The sequence below is a fragment of the Dermochelys coriacea genome, chromosome 4 (genome assembly GCF_009764565.3).
Source record: "Dermochelys coriacea isolate rDerCor1 chromosome 4, rDerCor1.pri.v4, whole genome shotgun sequence".
NCBI lineage: Eukaryota > Metazoa > Chordata > Testudines > Dermochelyidae > Dermochelys > Dermochelys coriacea.
Genome location: NC_050071.1, coordinates 126,684,230 through 126,703,604, shown reverse-complemented (window position 1 = coordinate 126,703,604; position 19,375 = coordinate 126,684,230). Strand labels below are relative to the sequence as shown.

The 19,375-nt window shown below is 49.7% G+C and overlaps 1 protein-coding gene across 1 annotated transcript in view; it reads right to left on the bottom strand.

Moving 5' to 3' along the window:
* The window catches only part of POLN (DNA polymerase nu), a 212,055-nt gene that overhangs the window by 96,673 nt on the left and 96,007 nt on the right, over nt 1-19,375 (bottom strand). Inside the window, exons 13-15 of the mRNA XM_043513854.1 lie at nt 10,666-10,722; nt 1,034-1,087; nt 720-785 (exon numbers count right to left, since the gene is read on the bottom strand). Coding sequence (XP_043369789.1) covers nt 720-785; nt 1,034-1,087; nt 10,666-10,722 — 177 coding nt within the window. The remainder of the gene's footprint in view (nt 1-719; nt 786-1,033; nt 1,088-10,665; nt 10,723-19,375) is intronic.

Here is a 19,375-nt window from a genome sequence, read left to right as displayed (position 1 = left end):
AGGATCAACTGAAAACAGGAGTTTATATAATGGGTGTGATCTGGTACTTATTACAGCTCTAGCTACAAGGAGTAAAGAATTAAGATAAAATATTAAAAAGAAAAGAAAAAATAAATAGAATAAATATACAGATACTGAAATGAAACAAAGTTAATGAGACAGAAATTCAAAGAAAAAGTATCATCTTATGTATTGGGTTTAAAGGCATGAAGGGTTATGTTACAAGGTGTGGGTGTGATTTGCTGTCCTGACAGAGCACAATGGTTGTACCTCAGTTCAAAAGTTTTCACTAATTGCTCTAACAATATCAGGAACCAGAGGCTACATGGCTCAGAACTGAGGATTTGTAATATCCCTGTCTCTTTTAGATAACCTAAATGCTAAGCAATGAATATTATGCTCTGTTCTAAAACTAGTTGTCAATATTATTTAAGGTAATCTCTGTCTAAAGTGCAATATCCACTTACCTATATATTTTGTTCCTCTCTCCCATCTACATACAATATTGAAATTACTAGTTCTTTGATCCCTCTGATAGCCAAAGGAAAACTAGTTTGGAATTTTTTGTGCATATTAAAGAGCATGAAGCAAAATTATGTAAAGAAAGTGTATATTTCCATTTAGCTAACCTGGAGTCCTCTGTTGGACATGGCTGACAATGAAATGCATTTTCACCACACTTTCTTTGAATGAAAAAGGCTTCTAAAACACTCACTTACAGGATGCTTAGCTGAAAGTCTGCCAGTTACAGTTCCTGTCTGATTCCATGTAGATGAAATAAATCCCTTTAGTCAAGTAAAAAAAAAAATCCAAATATAAAAGCATGTTGTAAATTGTTGCAGAAGTCAATATGTGAAAATGAAATTTTACTCTAAAGCTTATATATACTATGTTATCAATATTTCCATGTAAGTAGAAACAAGGATTATATTTTTAATAAAAATATGATAATTTTAAAAAACTTCAGAATTATTTCAAAGTATCTTATATAGAATACTCAAATTTACAGGGGAAAGCTTTTTTACATTCTTACCGTTTTCATGTATGAAAGTAGTCCATCCACATAGGTTGACTTTATCTTGTGAACCTAAATTAGAAAAAGAGCTTAGTACTTATCATCTATCTATCTATCTATAGCTATGTAAATGATAAGTGGTTTTCAAGTGGAAACTCATACTCTTCAACCCATTGACAAGTATAGAAAATGTGTAGATACCACAAAACATTTTCAATAGAGAGGATGACAGACATATTCAGTAATGGCTCAATACACTGACTTTAATGGTGTTGAATATTTGGCTCTAGTCTAAATATTTGGCTATGCAGGTGTTGCAGTGTGAAAGTTTGAGTATGGCACTCAGAGATGCAGAAACAAAGGATGACACAAGGAAGCCAAAGACTGATTTTTTAGTTTTACTCTGGAAACACATCCATTGAACACCCAACTGTTAACTGAAATGGGCAGACTAAACTAATGCTGTGATGGGTTGTCAGCAGACTATTGTAAAAAATAAGAAATAGCAACTGTGACAAAGCTTTGTCCTTACCTCTGTGGGTCCCACGTTTCCTGGCTGATTTCGCTAACCTCAGAGGCTCACTGTGACCCTGCATGTAACCCTTCTCTCTCTAGAGACAAGGGTCACAGTCTACTGAGCCATTTTCATCATAAGCCAGTGAGAGAGGTGAGGAGAAGTTATCCTTCCTTGCACAGTCTCTGTTGTCTCCCAGTCTCAGTGATTAATCAGGGATCAAAGGTGGGGGGGGAGCCTGGGCCCACCCTCTATTCCGGGCTCCAGCTCAGGGACCCTAATAGTATCAGCTATAGTAGCTGACCTTTTAGAAACATGACATGTACAATTCCCTGGGCTACTTCCCCCACAGCAGCCCTCACTTCTTCAAGCTCCATTTCATCCTTATCTCAGGGCCTCCTTCCTTGTGCCTGATATGGTGTGTACTACTCAGCCTCTCCAACAGCGCAACTTCCTCCCTCAGCTCCGGACACGCACACCACCTGACTAACTGGGAGGGTTTTAACTAGTTTTAGCCAGCCCCTGATTGGCTTCAGGTGTCCCAATCAACCTAGCCTTCTCCCTGCCTTCTGGAAAGTTCTTAATTGGCCTCAGGTGTCTTAATTGACCTGGAGCAGCCGCCATTTCACTGATCCTGGCACCAAGGATTTGTTTAGCCTGGAGCGAATCTCTCTCTCTCTCTCTCCCTCCCCCACTGCTCTCCCACAGCCTTCTAGCTTGGAGGGAGGTGGGAAGTTGCTACTCCTGCTGCTACGAGGCCCTAAACTCTCCCTGCTGCTCCAGCTGCTCCCCTGGCTGGGCCAGACACTCCCCGTTCTCTGTTACTTGGCTGCTGGACCCCCCACTCTTGGGTGCTGCTACTGCTCCAACTGCAGCCCTGGGGGGGGCTGCTAGCCCACTCCCCAGAGAGGAGGAGTGGGGACCCCAGCCACTGCTGTTGTGGACACTACCACCACCACCAGCACCACCACCTGAGAGGGGTCCATTCTGCCTGCCTGGACGACCAGCTGGAGTTCCTGGAGCTGCTGCTGCTGCAGAGGCCGCTGCCTGGAGCTGCTGAAGCCCGAGGAGGAGAAGAAGAGGATCATCTGCCAGTGGGGCAGCACCTAGAGACTTTGCAGACCACCGTGGAGGGGGCCCTAAGACTGAGTAATTTCCAAACTGTGCTCTTGTGGTGGGGGTTTTGACTGTGTTTGTAGGGACACAGGGGGTGTGGTGTGGAGCTGCCCCCCGATCCATCTGTGTGTCCCCCCCAACCCCCACCACTATTACCACCACCGCTGCCCCCTCCACCACCCCCACTGGCTGTATACCATCTGCCTCAGCTCCTGCCTCTGGACTCAGCTGCTTGCTTGGCTTGCCACGCCCTATTTCCACCCTTTGGGCCAGAAGCAGCAGCCAGCTAAAAAAGACTTGTGCAAGTGCACATGGGCACATGTGCCCCCCCCCGGACTGCCTAACCCCCAGCTTTGCCCTTTACTACCTGCCCCATTTGCCACTTGCTTTGCCTCCTCTTTTGCTCCAGCCCCCCTTACTAGCTTCAGTTTGTTTGCCTGCCCCGCCCATTTCCTTCTGCAGCCTTTGTTAGTTTGCCCCGCCCCAGCATCTGAAGCTAGCCCCTTGGTTTCCCTGTTCTACCCCCAGACCGCCTAGCCCCTCGCTCCGTGTGCCCATGCCCCCTCCCATGCGCTTGTTCAATTCCCCTTTTTAGTTGCAACCCTCTTCACTGCACCCTCAATGTTGTTGAATCCCCCTCCCCGTAGTGCACCAAGAGGAGCCGGAATTTCCACCTTGTGTCGGTGACTGACCCCTAACCCCTGATTGCCCCCCGTCCAGCCCACCCCTTTTGGCGCCCTCCTCCCCTGCCTGCAGCCTAGCGGGGAGGAGTGGTCGACCTGCTTCCCCTCTCCCCTCCTCCTTTTGGTGTCCCCCCCTTTCCTCCTTGCTCATGATGGCGGGGGATGAGACGGGTGAGACCTCTCCAGTAGCCCGAGCTCCCCCTCCCCCGCCTGCCCCTCTGTCACCCCCCCAAGCTTCTACCTCCGCTGCCAAACCATCTGCCATCACCCCCGCTGGGGCACCAGCAGCGACGGGCACCGGGGTGACCTCCACTGCTGCCACGTCTCTCACCCCCTCAGATTTGGGGGGAGTCCCCCCAGCCGGCGGGAAGGGCCAGGGGAAGAAGAAGGGGAAGGGCCCCGCTAAAAAGACCAGGCCCTCCATGGCAGGGGCTGCCCCCAATGCCCCGGCCCCATCTCCAGCTGGGGCGCCCCTCCCCGCTGTTCCCTCCACGAGCTCTGCAGGTGTCCCTCCCCAGGCCCCCAGAGCATACGCCCAGGTGGCGGCAGCCCCCCCGCCTGCCGCTACGTCATTTCTCCAGCCAGCCGCCTCCACTACCATCTATAGCGGCCAGGGCCCCTTTCCCACCATGACCAGGAAGCACGGCGTACGTTGCCTCCTGGTGCCCGCCTCACCCCACGTGGAAACCTATGTGCGGGCGTTGGCGAGTGTGGTGGGGCCTACGGCCATTGTGGCGGCCTCCAAAATGTATGGCAAGGTCGTCTTCTTCTTAGCATCGGAGGCCGCCGCCCAGGAGGCGGTGGAGAAGGGCCTGGCGGTGGGGGGCGTGTTCGTCCCCTTAGAGCCGCTAGAGGACCTGGGCGTCCGCCTGGTCCTGACCTCCATCCCTCCCTTTCTCCCCAATGCCGCCCTGTTACCCGCCCTTTCTACCTTGGGGAAGCCCATCTCTATCATCAGCCCTCTCCCGTTGGGCTGCAAAGACCCCGCCCTCCGTCACGTCTTCTCGTTCTGCCGGCAAGTACAGCTTCAACTGCCGCCGGCGGCGCGCGACGGAGAGGCACTCGAGGGGTCCTTCCTAGTCCCCTACCAGGGGACCCATTACAGGGTGCATTATTCCACGAGGGAGGCCCGGTGCTACCTCTGCCGGGCGATGGGGCACGTCCGGAGGGACTGCCCCCTGGCCCGGGAAGGAGGGGCATCCAGGACCCCAGAGCGCCGGCAGGGCACCGGCCCCGTCATCGCCAACGCCCCTGGCTGCCCGGCACCCGAAACCACCCCTCCTCCTTCCCAGTCCACCATTGCTCCCGCTCAGGCCCAAGGGGCACCTCCCCCACTATGCCCAGACGAGCGAGAGAACCCCGCCCCCGCTGTTTGCAATCTGGCGGGGCCTGTGGAGGAGGGTACGGCTGGGACACCGCCAAGCATGGGAGAGGGCCCGCCCCAAGGGGAATCTTCCCTCCCTTGTGCTGCCCCACCGTTACCCCCTCGAGTCCCTGAGCCATCGCCTCTGCCCCCTGACACAACCCCTGCTAGCCAGCCCCTGGATGATGCCATGGAGGGCTGGGCCCTAGTCCAGGGGAAGTGGGGCAAGTGGAAAGCTCGAGCTCCGCTCCTCCCATCTGACGCGGAGGCCCCCCGGAAGACCAGGAAGGGGGGCACTGATGCCGAGACTTCCGCTCTACCCATGGGTGTGTTCCATCCACTAGAGCCGGCTGGGGAAGACGTGGCAGCACTGGGAGGCAGTATCTCCCCTCCATGGGAGTCCCTCCCCTCCAAGACCCCCGAGGCACCTCTGAAACCCCAGTGTGCACCGAAGTAACCGTTGCGTCAGGTGCCGGCGGGGAGAATCCCGGGGTAGCGGAAAACAATTTCCCGTCTATATATGAGGAGATCGAGGCCCTGGGTCTGACCCCGGTCACCCAGGGGGAGGACAATCCTATGCCAGCGGGCCTCGATCTGGGCGACTTCACTCCAGCCCCCCTTTCCCCGTTCCCTCCCCCTAACCGTTGCTTCTGCTCCCACCTCCGAGGAGCCCCTGGACTCCTCCATCAACCCGACTGCAGAGGGCACCCCGTTGAGAGCCGCCGAGCCAGTTGAGGCGACGGCCAGTGCCACGCGGCTGGAACCTGAGCCACCAGGGACATCCCTCGCTGGTGAAGAGCATTCGACCTCCTTTCCGGGAGAGGACCCTACAGAAGAAAGTCCACCTCCTGATGCCGTGGCTGCCAAATCCACCAGAGAGCTTGCGCCCGGCATCAGTGAGAGCCCTCTCCCGACCCAGACTCTCACCTCTACCGCTGCCCCTGCCCTTATCCCGCCCACCTCCTGAGATATTATTGCCACCCCTGGGACTGTCTCCTTCCCCTTTCCAACAGATGACTCCCAGGGAGTGGCCTTTGTGTTTACCCGTCCCGACCCACCAGGGGCTGCTATCCTCCCTCCGCCGCCCCCTATCGCCCCAGTATTCAGGTCAACCCATCAAGAGCCCCGTCAGGGGTCCGCACCCTGTCTGCCCATCTCGCTGGGCCAGGGGGCTGTACTAAGGGCCCCGTCGGGGAGCAACCAGACCATAACCCCAGCCCCCCATGCGCTGCGAGAGGAGTTGCGGGAATTCCTAGAAGACGTCCGTGGCTCCCGCAACAAAGTCCAGCTTGCCCTCCAGCGATGGAAGGACTTTAATCAAATCCTCCGGGCCGCAAGGGCCCTCATGGGGGAGGGGAAAAGGACCGGGAGACAGGGCGCCGCGGCCTACCAGCGGGTCCGCCACTTCCGTGACTCCTTACTCACCTACGGGGTGGGTCACGGACTGCTGCGCGGCCCGCCGGGAGCCACGAGCATCCCTGCCGGCGAGGATTCCCCCCAGCCCTCCTCATGGCACCCTTTACCATCGCAACATTGAACACCCCTGGCTGTAGGATGGGTCTCCGCAGGTCCCAGGTGCTCTCCTTCCTTCGAGAGGGGAGGTACTCTGTGGTTTTCCTGCAGGAGACCCATACGGATCCAACCGCCGAAGACAACTGGCGGCTGGATTGGGGGGACAGGGTCTACTTTAGCCACCTCACAGTTCATACGGCTGGAGTGGCAACCCTGTTCTCCCCCGAACTACGGCCCGAGGTGCTGGGGGTCGCCGAGGTTGTGCCGGGTCGCCTGCTGCACCTCCGGGTCCACATGGAGGGGCTCGTAGTCAACCTCGTCATCTATGCCCCAGCAGCGAGCCCGGAGCGGCTGCAATTCTATCAGCAGGTATCCGCCTTCCTTGGCACCTTGGATCCTCAGGAGTGCCTGGTCCTGGGAGGGGACTTTAACATCACCTTTGAGAAGCAGGACCGCTCGGGGACCGAGCAGAGCCCGGCCGCCGTCGCTGTCCTCCAGGAGATAGTGGAACACCACTCCCTGGTGGACGTCTGGCGCGACCACCACCTGGATGACACTTCCACGTTCACCTTTGTCCGGGTGGAGGCCCACTCCCGGTTGGACCGCATTTATTTATCACGCTTTCATCTTTCACGAGCCCACTCCTCCAGCATCCGGCCGGCCCCATTTTCTGACCATCATATAGCCACCGTGACAGCCTCCCTCTGCACGGAGAGGCCAGGGCCGGCCTATTGGCATTTTAACAACAGCTTGCTGGAGGATGCGTGCTTCGTGGCGTCCTTCCGGGAGTTCTGGCTGGCCTGGCGAGGGCAGCGGCGTGCCTTTCCCTCGGCGCGGCGGTGGTGGGACTTAGGGAAGGTGCGCGCCCGGCTCTTCTGCCGTGACTACACCCGGGGCGCCAGCCGACGGAGGGATGCGGCGATAGAGCAGTTGGAATGGGAGGTCTTAGAGCTGGAGAGGCATCTGGCCGCCAGCCCCGAGGATCCACCCCTCTGCGGAGCATGCCGGGAGAAGCGGGAGGAGCTCCGGACCCTCGAGGACCATCGGGCCCGGGGTGCCTTTGTTCGATCCCGCATCCGTCTCCTTCGGGAGATGGATTGCAGCTCCCGCTTCTTCTACGCCCTGGAGAAAAAGAGGGGGGCTAAGAAACATATCATCTGCCTACTGGCAGAAGATGGCACCCCCTCACGGATCCGGTGGAGATGTGTGAGAGGGCGAGAGCCTTCTACGCAAGCCTTTTCTCCCCGGATCCGACCGATCCTAACGCTTGCAGAGTGCTTTGGGAGGAGCTCCCGACGGTCAGCGTGGGCGACCGAGACCGGCTAGAGCTGCCTGTCACTCTGGCCGAGTTCTCGGAAGCCCACCATCGCATGCCCACCAATAAATCTCCGGGCAAGGACGGGCTGACCGTGGAGTTCTACCGCGTGTTCTGGGACGTCCTGGGCCCAGACCTAGTCACCGTCTGGGCCGAGTCTTTGCAGAGCGGGGTCCTCCCTCTTTCGTGCAGGCGAGCCGTGCTCGCCTTATTGCCGAAGAAGGGGGACCTCCGCGATTTACGAAATTGGCGTCCCGTCTCGCTCCTCAGCACGGACTACAAAATCGTGGCAAAAGCCATCTCCCTGCGGCTAGGGTCCGTGCTGGCGGACGTGGTCCACCCAGACCAGACCTACACCGTTCCGGGCCGCAGCATCTTCGACAACCTATATCTGGTCCGGGACCTATTGGAACTTGGGTGTAGGGATGGTCTGTCGTTCGCCCTCCTGTCCTTAGATCAGGAGGAGGCGTTCGACAGGATGGATCACGGGTATCTCCTGAGCACTCTGCAGGCGTTTGGATTCGGACCCAGGTTTGTGAATTTTCTCCGGGTGCTGTACGTGTCCGCAGAGTGTCTGGTAAGGCTCAACTGGACCCTGACCGAACCGGTCAGCTTCGGGCGAGGAGTACGGCAGGGGTGCCCCCTCTCAGACCAGCTGTATGCTCTGGCGATCGAGCCCTTCCTCTGTCTCCTCCGAAGGAGGTTGACAGGGTTGGTGCCGAGGGAGCTGGAGCTGCGGCTGGTCCTGTCGGCGTACGCTGATGACGTGCTCCTTGTGGTCCAGGACCCGGGCGACTTGGTGCGGGTGGAGGCTTGCCAGGCCATCTATTCAGCAGCCTCCTCTGCACGGGTCAACTGGGTCAAGAGCTCTGGCTTGGTGGTAGGGGACTGGCGGCAGGCGAGCTCCCTCCCACCCGCGCTTCAGGCCATCCGGTGGAGCACAGGTCCGCTGCTCTATCTGGGCATTTACCTTTCTGCCACGCATCCCTCTCCGCTGGAGAACTGGCAGAATTTAGAGGGCGGGGTGATAGAGCGGCTCCGGAAATGGACAGGACTACTCCGGTGCCTCTCCCTTCGAGGGAGAGCGCTAGTGCTTAATCAACTAGTCCTGTCCATGCTCTGGTACCGGCTCAACACCCGGGTCCCGGCCCCGGCTTTCCTGGCCAATCTCCGGACGTTGATTCTGGAGTTCTTTTGGTCAGGACTGCACTGGGTCCCTGCAGGGGTTCTTCATCTACCTCTGGAGGAGGGAGGGCAGGGCCTAAAATGTCTGTTCGCTCAGGTCCATGTCTTCTGCCTCCAGACCCTGCAGAGGCTCCTTTATGGTGCAGGTAGTCCGGCGTGGAGCATACTGGCGCATGCCTTCCTGCGCCTTTTCTGAGGGCTCCGATACGACCGGCAGCTCCTTTATCTCCATCCAAGAGGTCTTCTGCGAGACCTCTCCGGGCTGCCGGTCTTCTACCAGGCCCTTCTCCGGACCTCGAAACTCTTTACAACGATCAGGTCCGTGGCGGCCACCAAGGGCACAGATCTCCTCGCGGAGCCCCTGCTACACAACCTCCAGCTCCGTTTGCAGGTGGCGGAGTCCCGCTCAGTGCGCCAGAGTTTGGTCCTGGCAGAGGTCACAAGAGTCGGAGACCTCCTGGACTATGACCGGGGAGACTGGCTGGATCCCCTGACGCTCGCTCAGCGCATGGGGCTTTCCAGACCTTGTACTCCCCGGCGCATACTTCAGGAGGTGAAGGCCGCTTTGCCGCTCGCTGCTCGGGTTCATCTCGACCGGGTCCTGCATGAGGGCACGCCCCACCTACCCATTACCCCAGGCCCGCCGGACCTTTTAATTGGACCCCTGCTCCGTGGACCCAACTGACCCCTTCACTCCTTCACTAGAAGCCGGCTGCACGAGATGCAGCCGGTCTGCTTCCAAACCGCGCCAAGAAAACATCTCTACACGCTCGTGCTCCAAACCCTTCATGCCTGCACCCTCGTGTCCTGCCCCGATATAAAATGGTGGGACCTTCTGCCACATTTGGAGGGTGAGGAGCCCTGGTGGACCAGCCTATATTCCACCTTAGTCCCAAGGCCCGCCGGGGATGTTAGTTGGCGGCTCCTTCACGGAGCCATGAGCACGGGCGTGTACTTGGTGCGGTTCACTTCAATCCCAGACACCTGCCCCTTTTGCGGCGTGAGGGATACCCTGGCACATGTCTACCTGGAGTGTGCCAGGCTGCAGCCCCTATTCCGGCTCCTCACCAATATTTTATTACATTTTTGGTTGCACTTCTCCCCTCACCTTCTCATTTATGCACTCCCTATCCGTGGCCCCACAAAGTCACGGGATCTCCTGGTCAGCCTCCTCCTGGCCCTAGCTAAAATGGCCATCTACAAAACCAGAGTGAGGAGGTTGGCCGATGGAGTCTCCTGTGACTGTGGGGCCTATTTCCGATCCTCAGTCCGTTCACGTATCCGGGCAGAGTTCCTCTGGGCGGCGTCCTCTGACTCCCTTGACACCTTTGAGGAGCAGTGGGCGCTGTCTGGGGTTCTCTGCTCGGTGTCCCCGTCCGGTTCCCTTCGTTTGACCTTTGACCGCACTCCTGTCCCTGTTATTTTATTAGTTGTCCCCCGGAATCCTTTGGGTATCTAGGTCCTGTGGATCCCCCTTTTAGGCTGGGGGGATCCTTTAGCGGTGGACGGGCTTCGCCCGCCCACTTCCTGGATCCCAATAAGACTACTTTTCTATAGCCATCTGGCCTTGCCCCATACACAACGTATCAAAAAGTCCACTGATGTAGCCCCTTACAATCTCGAGCTCTTTTCTTGTTCCCGATTTTCTCATTGGCAGTGCACTGTATCACCAAACCAATTTTGTTAGTGAAGTTTTCTAAAATTGTTTGTGCAACAAACATTTAACAAAAAATGTGGCTTCAGCTGTTAACTGCAAAAAAATCTCATGCAAACCAAACCTATTTTTGAACTCATACTAAGAACTTACCTACTGCTCCAGAAATATTAAGATTATTTAAAGAAATACATGAAATCACATGCTAGCCAAAAGATTCTCAGACAAGTGGTGTAGTAAAGCTATATTTTTGTTCAGTTAATTCTTGATTTCAATGCAAATAAGTTCTTTATGAAAAACGAACTCACCTGTCGGTATTCTAAAATTATCTTAGGCAATGGATGAAGATCTTGCAGTTTATTTAACTGGAGAATAAATAAAGAATTTGACTTAGTAGTGTGCTAGTTATTTAATTAAATTTTGTTATGTTAACAAGCTTAATTTAGCATTTAGAACACTGACTGATTTCTAGATGGCTGAAACCTGAATACTACCTCTTTTAGTAGTTAGGAGCAGCATCAGTAGTGTTAACGGTCAAGCAGAATTTCTAGAAGCTGAGAAGTGGGACAAGAGGGGACTTCAATCCCATGCTTAAAGCAGGACCAATCCCCAACTAAATCATCCCAGCCAGGACTTTATCAAGCCTGACCTTAAAAACTTTTAAGGAAGGAGATTCCACCATCTCCCTAGGTAACCCATTCCACCCTCCTAGTGAAAAAGTTTTTCCTAATATCCAACCTAGACCTCCCCCACTGCAACTTGAGACCATTACTCCTTGTTCTGTCATCTGCTACCACTGAGAACAGTCTAGATCCATCCTCTTTGGAACCCCCTTTCAGGTAGTTGAAAGCAGCTATCTAATCCCCCCTCATTCTTCTCTTCTGCAGAATAAACAATCCCAGTTCCCTCAGCCTCTCCTCATAAGTCATGTGTTCCAGTCCCCTAATCATTTTTGTTGCGCTCTGCTGGACGTTTTCCAATTTTTCCACATCATTCTTGTAGTGTGGGGCCCAAAACTGGACACAGTACTCCAGATGAGGCCTCACCAATGTCGAATAGAGGGGAACGATCACGTCCCTCGATCTGTTGGCAATGCTCCTACTTATACATCCCAAAATGCCATTGGCCTTCTTGGCAACAATGGCACACTGTTGACACATATCCAGCTTCTCATCCACTAACCCCTAGGTCCTTTTCTGCAGAACTGCTGCCTAGCCATTCGGTCCCTAGTCTGTAGCAGTGCATGGGATTCTTCTGTCCTAAGTGGAGGACTCTGCACTTGTCCTTGTTGAACCTCATCAGATTTCTTTTGGCCCAATCCTCTAATTTGTCTAGGTCCCTCTGTATCCTATCCCTACCTTCCAGCATATCTACCTCTCCTCCCAGTTTAGGGTCATCTGCAAACTTGCTGAGGGTGCAATCCACACCATCCTCCAGATCATTAATGAAGATATTGAATAAAAACGGCCCGAGGAGCAACCCTTGGGGCACTCCATTTGATACCAGCTGCCAACTAGACATGGAGCCATTTATCACTACCCGTTGAGCCCGACGATCTAGCCAGCTTTCTATCCACCTTATAGTCCATTCATCCAGCCCATACTTCTTTAACTTGCTGGCAAGAATACTGTGGGAAAAGCTTTGCTAAAGTCAAGGAATAACATGTCCACTGCTTTCCCCTCATCCACAGAGCCAGTTATCTCGTCATAGAAGGCAATTAGATTAGTCAGGCATGACTTGCCCTTGATGAATCCATGCTGACTGTTCCTGATCACTTTCCTCTCCTCTAAGTGCTTCAGAATTGATTCCTTGAGGACCTGCTCCATGATTTTTCTAGGGCCCAGGGGGGAGGCTGACTGGCCTGTAGTTCCCCGGATCCTCCTCCTTCCCTTTTTTAAAGATGGGAACCATATTAGCCTTTTTCCAGTCATCCAGGACCTCTCCTGATCGCCATGAGTTTTCAAAGATAATGGCCAATGGCTCTGCAATCACATTCGCCAACTCCTTTAGCACTCTCGGATGCAGCGCGTCTGGCCCCATAGATTTGTGCTCGTCCAGCTTTTCTAAATATTCCCAAACCACTTCTTTCTCCACAGAGGGCTAGTCACCTCCTCCCCATGCTGTGCTGCCCTGTGCAGTAGTCTGGGAGCTGACCTTGTTCATGAAGACAGAGGCAAAAAAAGCATTGAGTACATTAGCTTTTTCCACATCCTCTGTCACTAGGTTGCCTCCCTCATTCAGTAAGGGGCACACACTTTCCTTGACTTTCTTCTTGTTGCTAACATACCTGAAGAAACCCTTCTTGTTTCTCTTAACATCTCTTGCTAGCTGCAACTCCAGGTGTGATTTGGCCTTCCTGATTTCACTCCTGCATGCCCGAGCAATATTTTTATACTCTTCCCTGGTCACTTGTCCAATCTTCCACTTCTTGTAAGCTTCTTTTTTGTGTTTAAGATCAGAAACGATTTCACTGTTAAGCCAAGCTGCCATATTTACTATTCTTTCTACACTTCGGGATGGTTTGTCCCTGTAACCTCAATAAGGATTCTTTAAAATACAGCCAGCTCTCCTGGACTCCTTTCCTCCTCATGTTATTCTTCCAGGGGATCCTGCCCATCAGTTCCCTGAGGTTGTCAAAGTCTGCTTTTCTGAAGTCCAGGGTCCGTATTCTGCTGCTCTCCTTTCTTCCTTGTGTCAGGATCCTGAACTCGACCTCTCATGGTCACTGCCTCCCAGGTTCCCGTCCACTTTTGCTTCCCCTACCAATTCTTCCCCATTTGAGAGCAGCAGGTTAAAAAGAGCTCTGCCCCTAGTTGATTCCTCCAGCACTTGCACCAGGAAATTGTCCCCTACACTTTCCAAAAACTTCTTGGATTGTCTGGCATCAAGAAGCAGAGTAAATTCTTCACAGCTGCGAATGCCTGTGTATGAATCTCTGTACCTCGGGGGAACACCCAGCATACCCCCATGTTCATCCTTCTTAAAAGTTTATCATGTCAGGTGTCTTCGGAAGGCTCATGATGCACTGAACATTGTTGTTATAGTGATGTTATAGTAATTGTTGTTACAGTACTGTTATAGTAATGTTATAGGTTGTAATTTCATGTAGATAGTTATGAGGCTGAAAATGTGTCTTCATGGCTTAAAATAAGTCCCGGCAAAAACTCTTTAACAGCACCTCATCAAGGCATGTATGGGACAAACCCAGCCCAGCCTCACAGAAACAAAGGACGCTGGCCTCAGCAGCAACGAAAGGATCTGTTGGACTCAAGTGAGTCACCCCCCTTCCTTTGGTCAGTTTGGAACTGCGATGAGGTAATGCTCACCTGACTCTGACGGGGGAAGGGGCAAAGCCGAGAGGGAAGAAAGAACATGATAAAAGGGAGATGCTCTTGCCATGCTCTTCCTCCCTCTTCTACCTACAGCTACAGACACCACCAACAGCAAGTGATTGAAGTGCTGATCAAAGGGGAGAGCCTGGCTGAAGGGCAACCAGCCAGTCTGTGGTGAGAAGCATCTAAGTTTGTAAGGGTACTGAAAGTGTTAAGATCAGCTTAGAATGCGTGTTGCTTTTATTTCATTTGACCAAATCTTACTTGTTATGTTTTGATTTATAATCACTTAAATCTATCTTTGTAGTTAATAAATCTGTTTGTTTATTCTACCTGAAGCACTGTGTTTGGTTTGAAGTGTGTCAGAGACTCCCCTTGGGATAGCAAGCCTGGTCCATATCAATTTCTTTGTTAAATTGACAAACTCATATAAGCTTGCAGCATCCAACAGGCATAACTGGACACTGCAAGACGGAGATTCCCAGGGTTGTGTCTGGGACCAGAGATATTGGCTAGTGTCATTCAGTTGCACAATCCAAGGAGCAGCTTACATGCTAGAGGCTCTGTGTGAACAGCCCAGGAGTGGGGGTTCTCAGAGCAGGGTAAGGCTGGCTCCCAGAGTCAAAGATTGGAGTGACCTAGCAGATCACTGGTCCAGATAATATCTTAGGGGAACGTCACACTCTGGCATAGTTGGCACTGAGATCATATTTGGTCGATGCAATGATGCTGAAGTTGACAGTGTAGTTTCTGGAACAGGTCTCAACAGTGCCCATTCTGGCACTTCAGTCAATGAGTGATGCTGTCTTAGGCACTAATTTGGAGGAGGAATGCTTGGTTCTCTCTTGCACTCTAGTCGATTCCCTTTCCCCCTGCTTTACAGAGTTTGTGGGGATGGAGATCTTCCTCTGGTCAAATCTGGCATCAGTCCTTCGTATATGCCTTGCCCAAGCACTTGAAACAACTGTTGTGCAGGTTTCTCACGGGCATAGGCTTTGACAGGAAGTAAATGGTTTGAAGCCTAGTGATCAGGGCACGACTCGGTACTGGCAACAGAACCCCAAAATGGGGAAAAACAATAAAAGCAAAATGTTTAAACTACTAAAACTTACTAATGACAGTAACAACTAATGATAACTAGACTATGTACATAAAGGTTGAGAGAAAACTGCTCTAGCAATTGACAGGCATTCCAATGACTGTTACGGGTAGTAAGAAAAAAAAAAACTATCGGGAACCAGAGGTGGTTCTGCCCTTTATACCTGCATGCAGTGGTGTGAGGCAGCAGAGGGCGCTTGAGCTATCCAAGAGATACTGATGAGGGAAAAAGTTTCCTATGACCGTGTGCTGGGCACAGAGACACCAAGAGCAGAATGCACATGTGCAACCACTCAAAGAAGAATCTGTTCTCCATGTCTCATAATATATGACTAAAGAAACATCCAATGAAATTGAAAGGTGGCAAATCCAAAATTAATCAAAGGAAATAGTATCTCACACAACACTTAAGTAGACTGTGGAACTCATTATCAAGGACTCATTGCTGAGGACAAGAACTAAACCAGATTCAAAGAGGGACTGGGACATTTATACAGACAAGAACATCCAGATTTATTATAGTTAATGCTAACAGAATATGTTAGTAAAGGAGATGAAACTTCATGTTTTAGGGTTTACGCCCATTTCTAACTATTATGGATTAGATTACACCTGCAGGGGGGCTGATTGCCTCATACCTGCATATTTTGTGAGGTTTATCACACATTCCTCTTACGTATACTGTGCTGGCAACTGTTGGAGGCAGAATACTGGACTAGATGGACCATGCATCTAATCCAGTATGCTAATTCCTATGTTCCTATGACACAGAAGACAGGTTTTTCCTGTCTTTGTCTCCCAGCCTCTGAATCAGAAGTAGTCCACATTTTTGTTGATGACTGATACAGAAAACTCTAGTCTGTGGTATCCCCTATCTTGGAATATAGACTGCTGCAAATTGTTGTTCAGTTCTCCTTTCCTTGGAGACAGTTCTGAATGTTGAGTTTCTGCATGAATATATTGAAAAGCTGAAAGTACAACACTCCAACTTTTCACTCAATTAAATGTCCAAAAGACTTCCATTCTCAACTGAAAGTTGAGGGTACTACTTTGTTACATAAACTACAGCTGTGCAACTGTCACTCAGAGTGGAAAGACAAAGTGGATAAGGTAGTATCTTTCATTGGACCAACTTCTTTTGGTAAAAGATACAAGCTTTTGTGCTTACACAGAGCTCTTCTTCAGGTCTGAGAAACTAACTCAGAGTGGCAGTGGCAGTTGCGGGGGTCACTAGGCATCTTATGGCTTATCCCTTATCCACAGTGTTCCTCTTGTATTCTAGAGAGGAACCATTTTTCCTAACAGAAGAATGTACCCATGTGCACCCACAAATTGGCTGTGCAGGCTTTCATAGTGTTCGTGACTTAAGGAATTTCAGACAAAGATTTCCCTTTGGTCAGGTTTTTGTATCTGCTCCATATCATGAACTGAAGGACTGAATAAGTCAAGTGAACTCACACTGATAGAAGAAACAGGTGAAAAGGCCTCATGTAAATAATCGCTCACTTAACTATATCTAAACAGGAGTCAAACTGTATCTGAATCCTAGGAGACCAAGGGCCTATCCAATTATTGTAGTTGGATCTCAGTAGGGTCTGAAGTAGCTTCTTGATGTTTGTTGCACTAAGAGAAGTAAGACACTCTCAGAGTGAACAGAGTCTGGCCCCAAGGTGTCAAATCTTGTGAATGGGATAAAAGAATCTTGTCCTAATTGTTCACAAACTCAAGTTGTTAAAGAACCTCTGTCTCCGTGAGCCCAGAATCACCTTCTGTCTGAACTGAGATCCGATGGAGAGATCATACAAGTAGTGAAAAATGCAGATACCTCATCTTTGAAGGAGGCAATAATCATCCCCCAAAAAGGTTGAAGAAGATTCTTGGAGCTGATGAAAGGCCAAAGAAACAGGTGAAAAGTAAAGCTGTCAAAAGATTAAAAAAATTAATCACAATTAACTGCACTGTGAAATAATAATAGAATACCATTTAAATATGTTTGGATGCTTTCTACAGTTTCAAAATATATTGAATTCAATTACCACACAGAATACAAAGTGTACAGTGCTCTCTTTATATTTATTTTTTTAATTACAAATATTTGCATTGTAAAAAACAAAAATAGTATTTTTTCAATTCACCTAATACAAGTACTGTAGTGAAATCTCCTTATCATTAAAGTTGAACTTACAAATGTAGAATTATGTATATAAAAACTGCATCAAAAATAAAACAATGTAAAACTTTAGACCTACAAGTCCACTCAGTCCTACTTCTTGTTCAGCTAATTGCTAAGACAAACAAGTTTGTTTACACATTTGCAGGATATAATGCTACCCGCATCTTGTTTACAACGTCACCTGAAAGTGAGAATAGGCGTTCACATGTAACTGTTGTAGCTAGCGTTGCAAGAAGCGCTAAAGATTCATATGTCCCTTCATGTTTCAACTACCATTCCAGAGGATGTGCTGATGATGGGTTCTGCTCAATAATAATCCAAAACAGTGCGGACTGACAGACATTCATTTTCATCTGAGTCAGATATCACCAGCAGAAGGATGATTTTCTTTTTTGGTGGTTTGGGTTCTGTAGTTTCCACATTGAAGTGTTGCTCTTTTAAGACTTCTGAAAGCATGGTCCACACCGCGTCCCTCTCAGATTTTGGAAGGTACTTCAGATTCTTAAACTGTGGGTTGAGTGCTGTAGCTGTCTTTAGAAATCTCACATTGGTACCTTCTTTGCATTTTGTCAAATCTGCAGTGAAAGTGTTCTTAAAACGAACAACATATGCTGGGTCATCATCTGAGACTGCTGTAACATGAAATATATGGCAGAATGCGGGTAAAAGAGAGCAGGAGACATACAGTTCTCCCCGAAGGAGTTCAGTCACAAATTTAATTAATGCATTTTTTTTAATGAGCATCATCAGTATGGAAGCATGTCCTCTGGAATGGTGATCGAAGTATGAAGGGGCATATGAATGTTTAGCTTATCTGGCACATAAATACCTTGCAACACTGGCTACAAAAGTGCAATGTGAATGCCTGTTCTCACTTTCAGATGACACTGTAAATAAGAAGCGGGGCAGCATTATCTCCTGTAAATGTAAACTTGTTATTTTAGCAATTGGCTGAACAAGAAGTCGGACTGAGTGGACTTGTAGGCTCAAGTTTTACATTGTTTTGTTTTTGAGTGCAGTTATGTAAAACAAAAAATCTATATTTGTAAGTTACACTTGCATGATAAAGAGATTGCAGTACAGTACTTGTACGACATGAACTGAAAAATACAATTTCTCTTGTTTATCATTTTTACAGTGCAAATATTTGTAATCAAAAATAATACAAAGTGAGTACTGTATTCTTTGTATTCTGTGTTGTAATTTTGACAGGTTTCAGAGTAGCAGCCATGTTAGTCTGTATTCGCAAAAAGAAAAGGAGTACTTGTGGCACCTTAGAGACTAACAAATTTATTAGAGCATAAGCTTTCGTGAGCTACAGCTCACTTCGAAGTGAGCTGTAGCTCACGAAAGCTTATGCTCTAATAAATTTGTTAGTCTCTAAGGTGCCACAAGTACTCCTTTTCTTTTTGTGTTGTAATTGAAATCAATATATTTGAAAATGTAGAAAAACGTCAAATATTTATTAAATTTCTATTGATATTCTATTGTTTAACACTGTGATTAAACATGATTAATTTTTTTAAATCACAATTAATTTTTTTTAGTTAATCGCGTGATTTAACTGTGATTAATTGACAGCCCTAGTGAAAAGGCCTCATGTAAAGAAGGCTGTACATAAAAAAAAATGGTGATTCCTATTCCAGCCACAGGCATCAAATGTCATCCCACAGAGCTGTTCATTTAGCAGGGCTGAACATTTGTGCCATCTCCAGAGAGGGACCAACAAAAGCTGCTGCACCCACTAATGAGATAGCCCCTGCTAATAGTTCAGCCGGTATATCTTGCAGCTGGAGGAAAACACTGTCAGACAAGTTGCATTTGCCTACTCCTAACTGGTCCACCATTGAGGTTGATCAGTCTGTGTCCTCCGAGGTGGAAATGTTAAGAGAGATGACAGAAAAAGCGGGAAATAGACTGTCTCCAAGATCCGAGTCTGATGGTTCTCTCAACAAACCAGACAGAGACAGCAGAGTGAGGTGCTTCTACCAAATGGAGGCAAAACATTGGACTTTTGGTAGAGTTCCAAGCTATCTATCTATAGGGAGCACTTTGGTGCCAAAATCTCTCCAGTGAACTGCCTCCATGAGTGCCTGTGAGTATTGTTACCTAGTAGTCTGTTCCAGTGCCTGTGCCTGTGAATAAATATTTTTAAAAACCAAGGAAGGAATCCTGAAAGTTAAAATATACCTAGGCAGCCCACTGCCAAGTTCAAGAGAGTCTCTTCTACAGGCGAAAAAACACCTGCCATTAGGTGTATCTTCCCGGCAATACCAAGGTAAGCTTCTGGGGAATTTTAAGAACTTTATAGCCAAAAAGCTAGAGAGTACCATCCATTATCCCTGAAAAGCTTTGTAGCAGCTAAATAGAATTATAATCAGAATCTTTTCTATATTAAGCCTGCAAATATCAGGA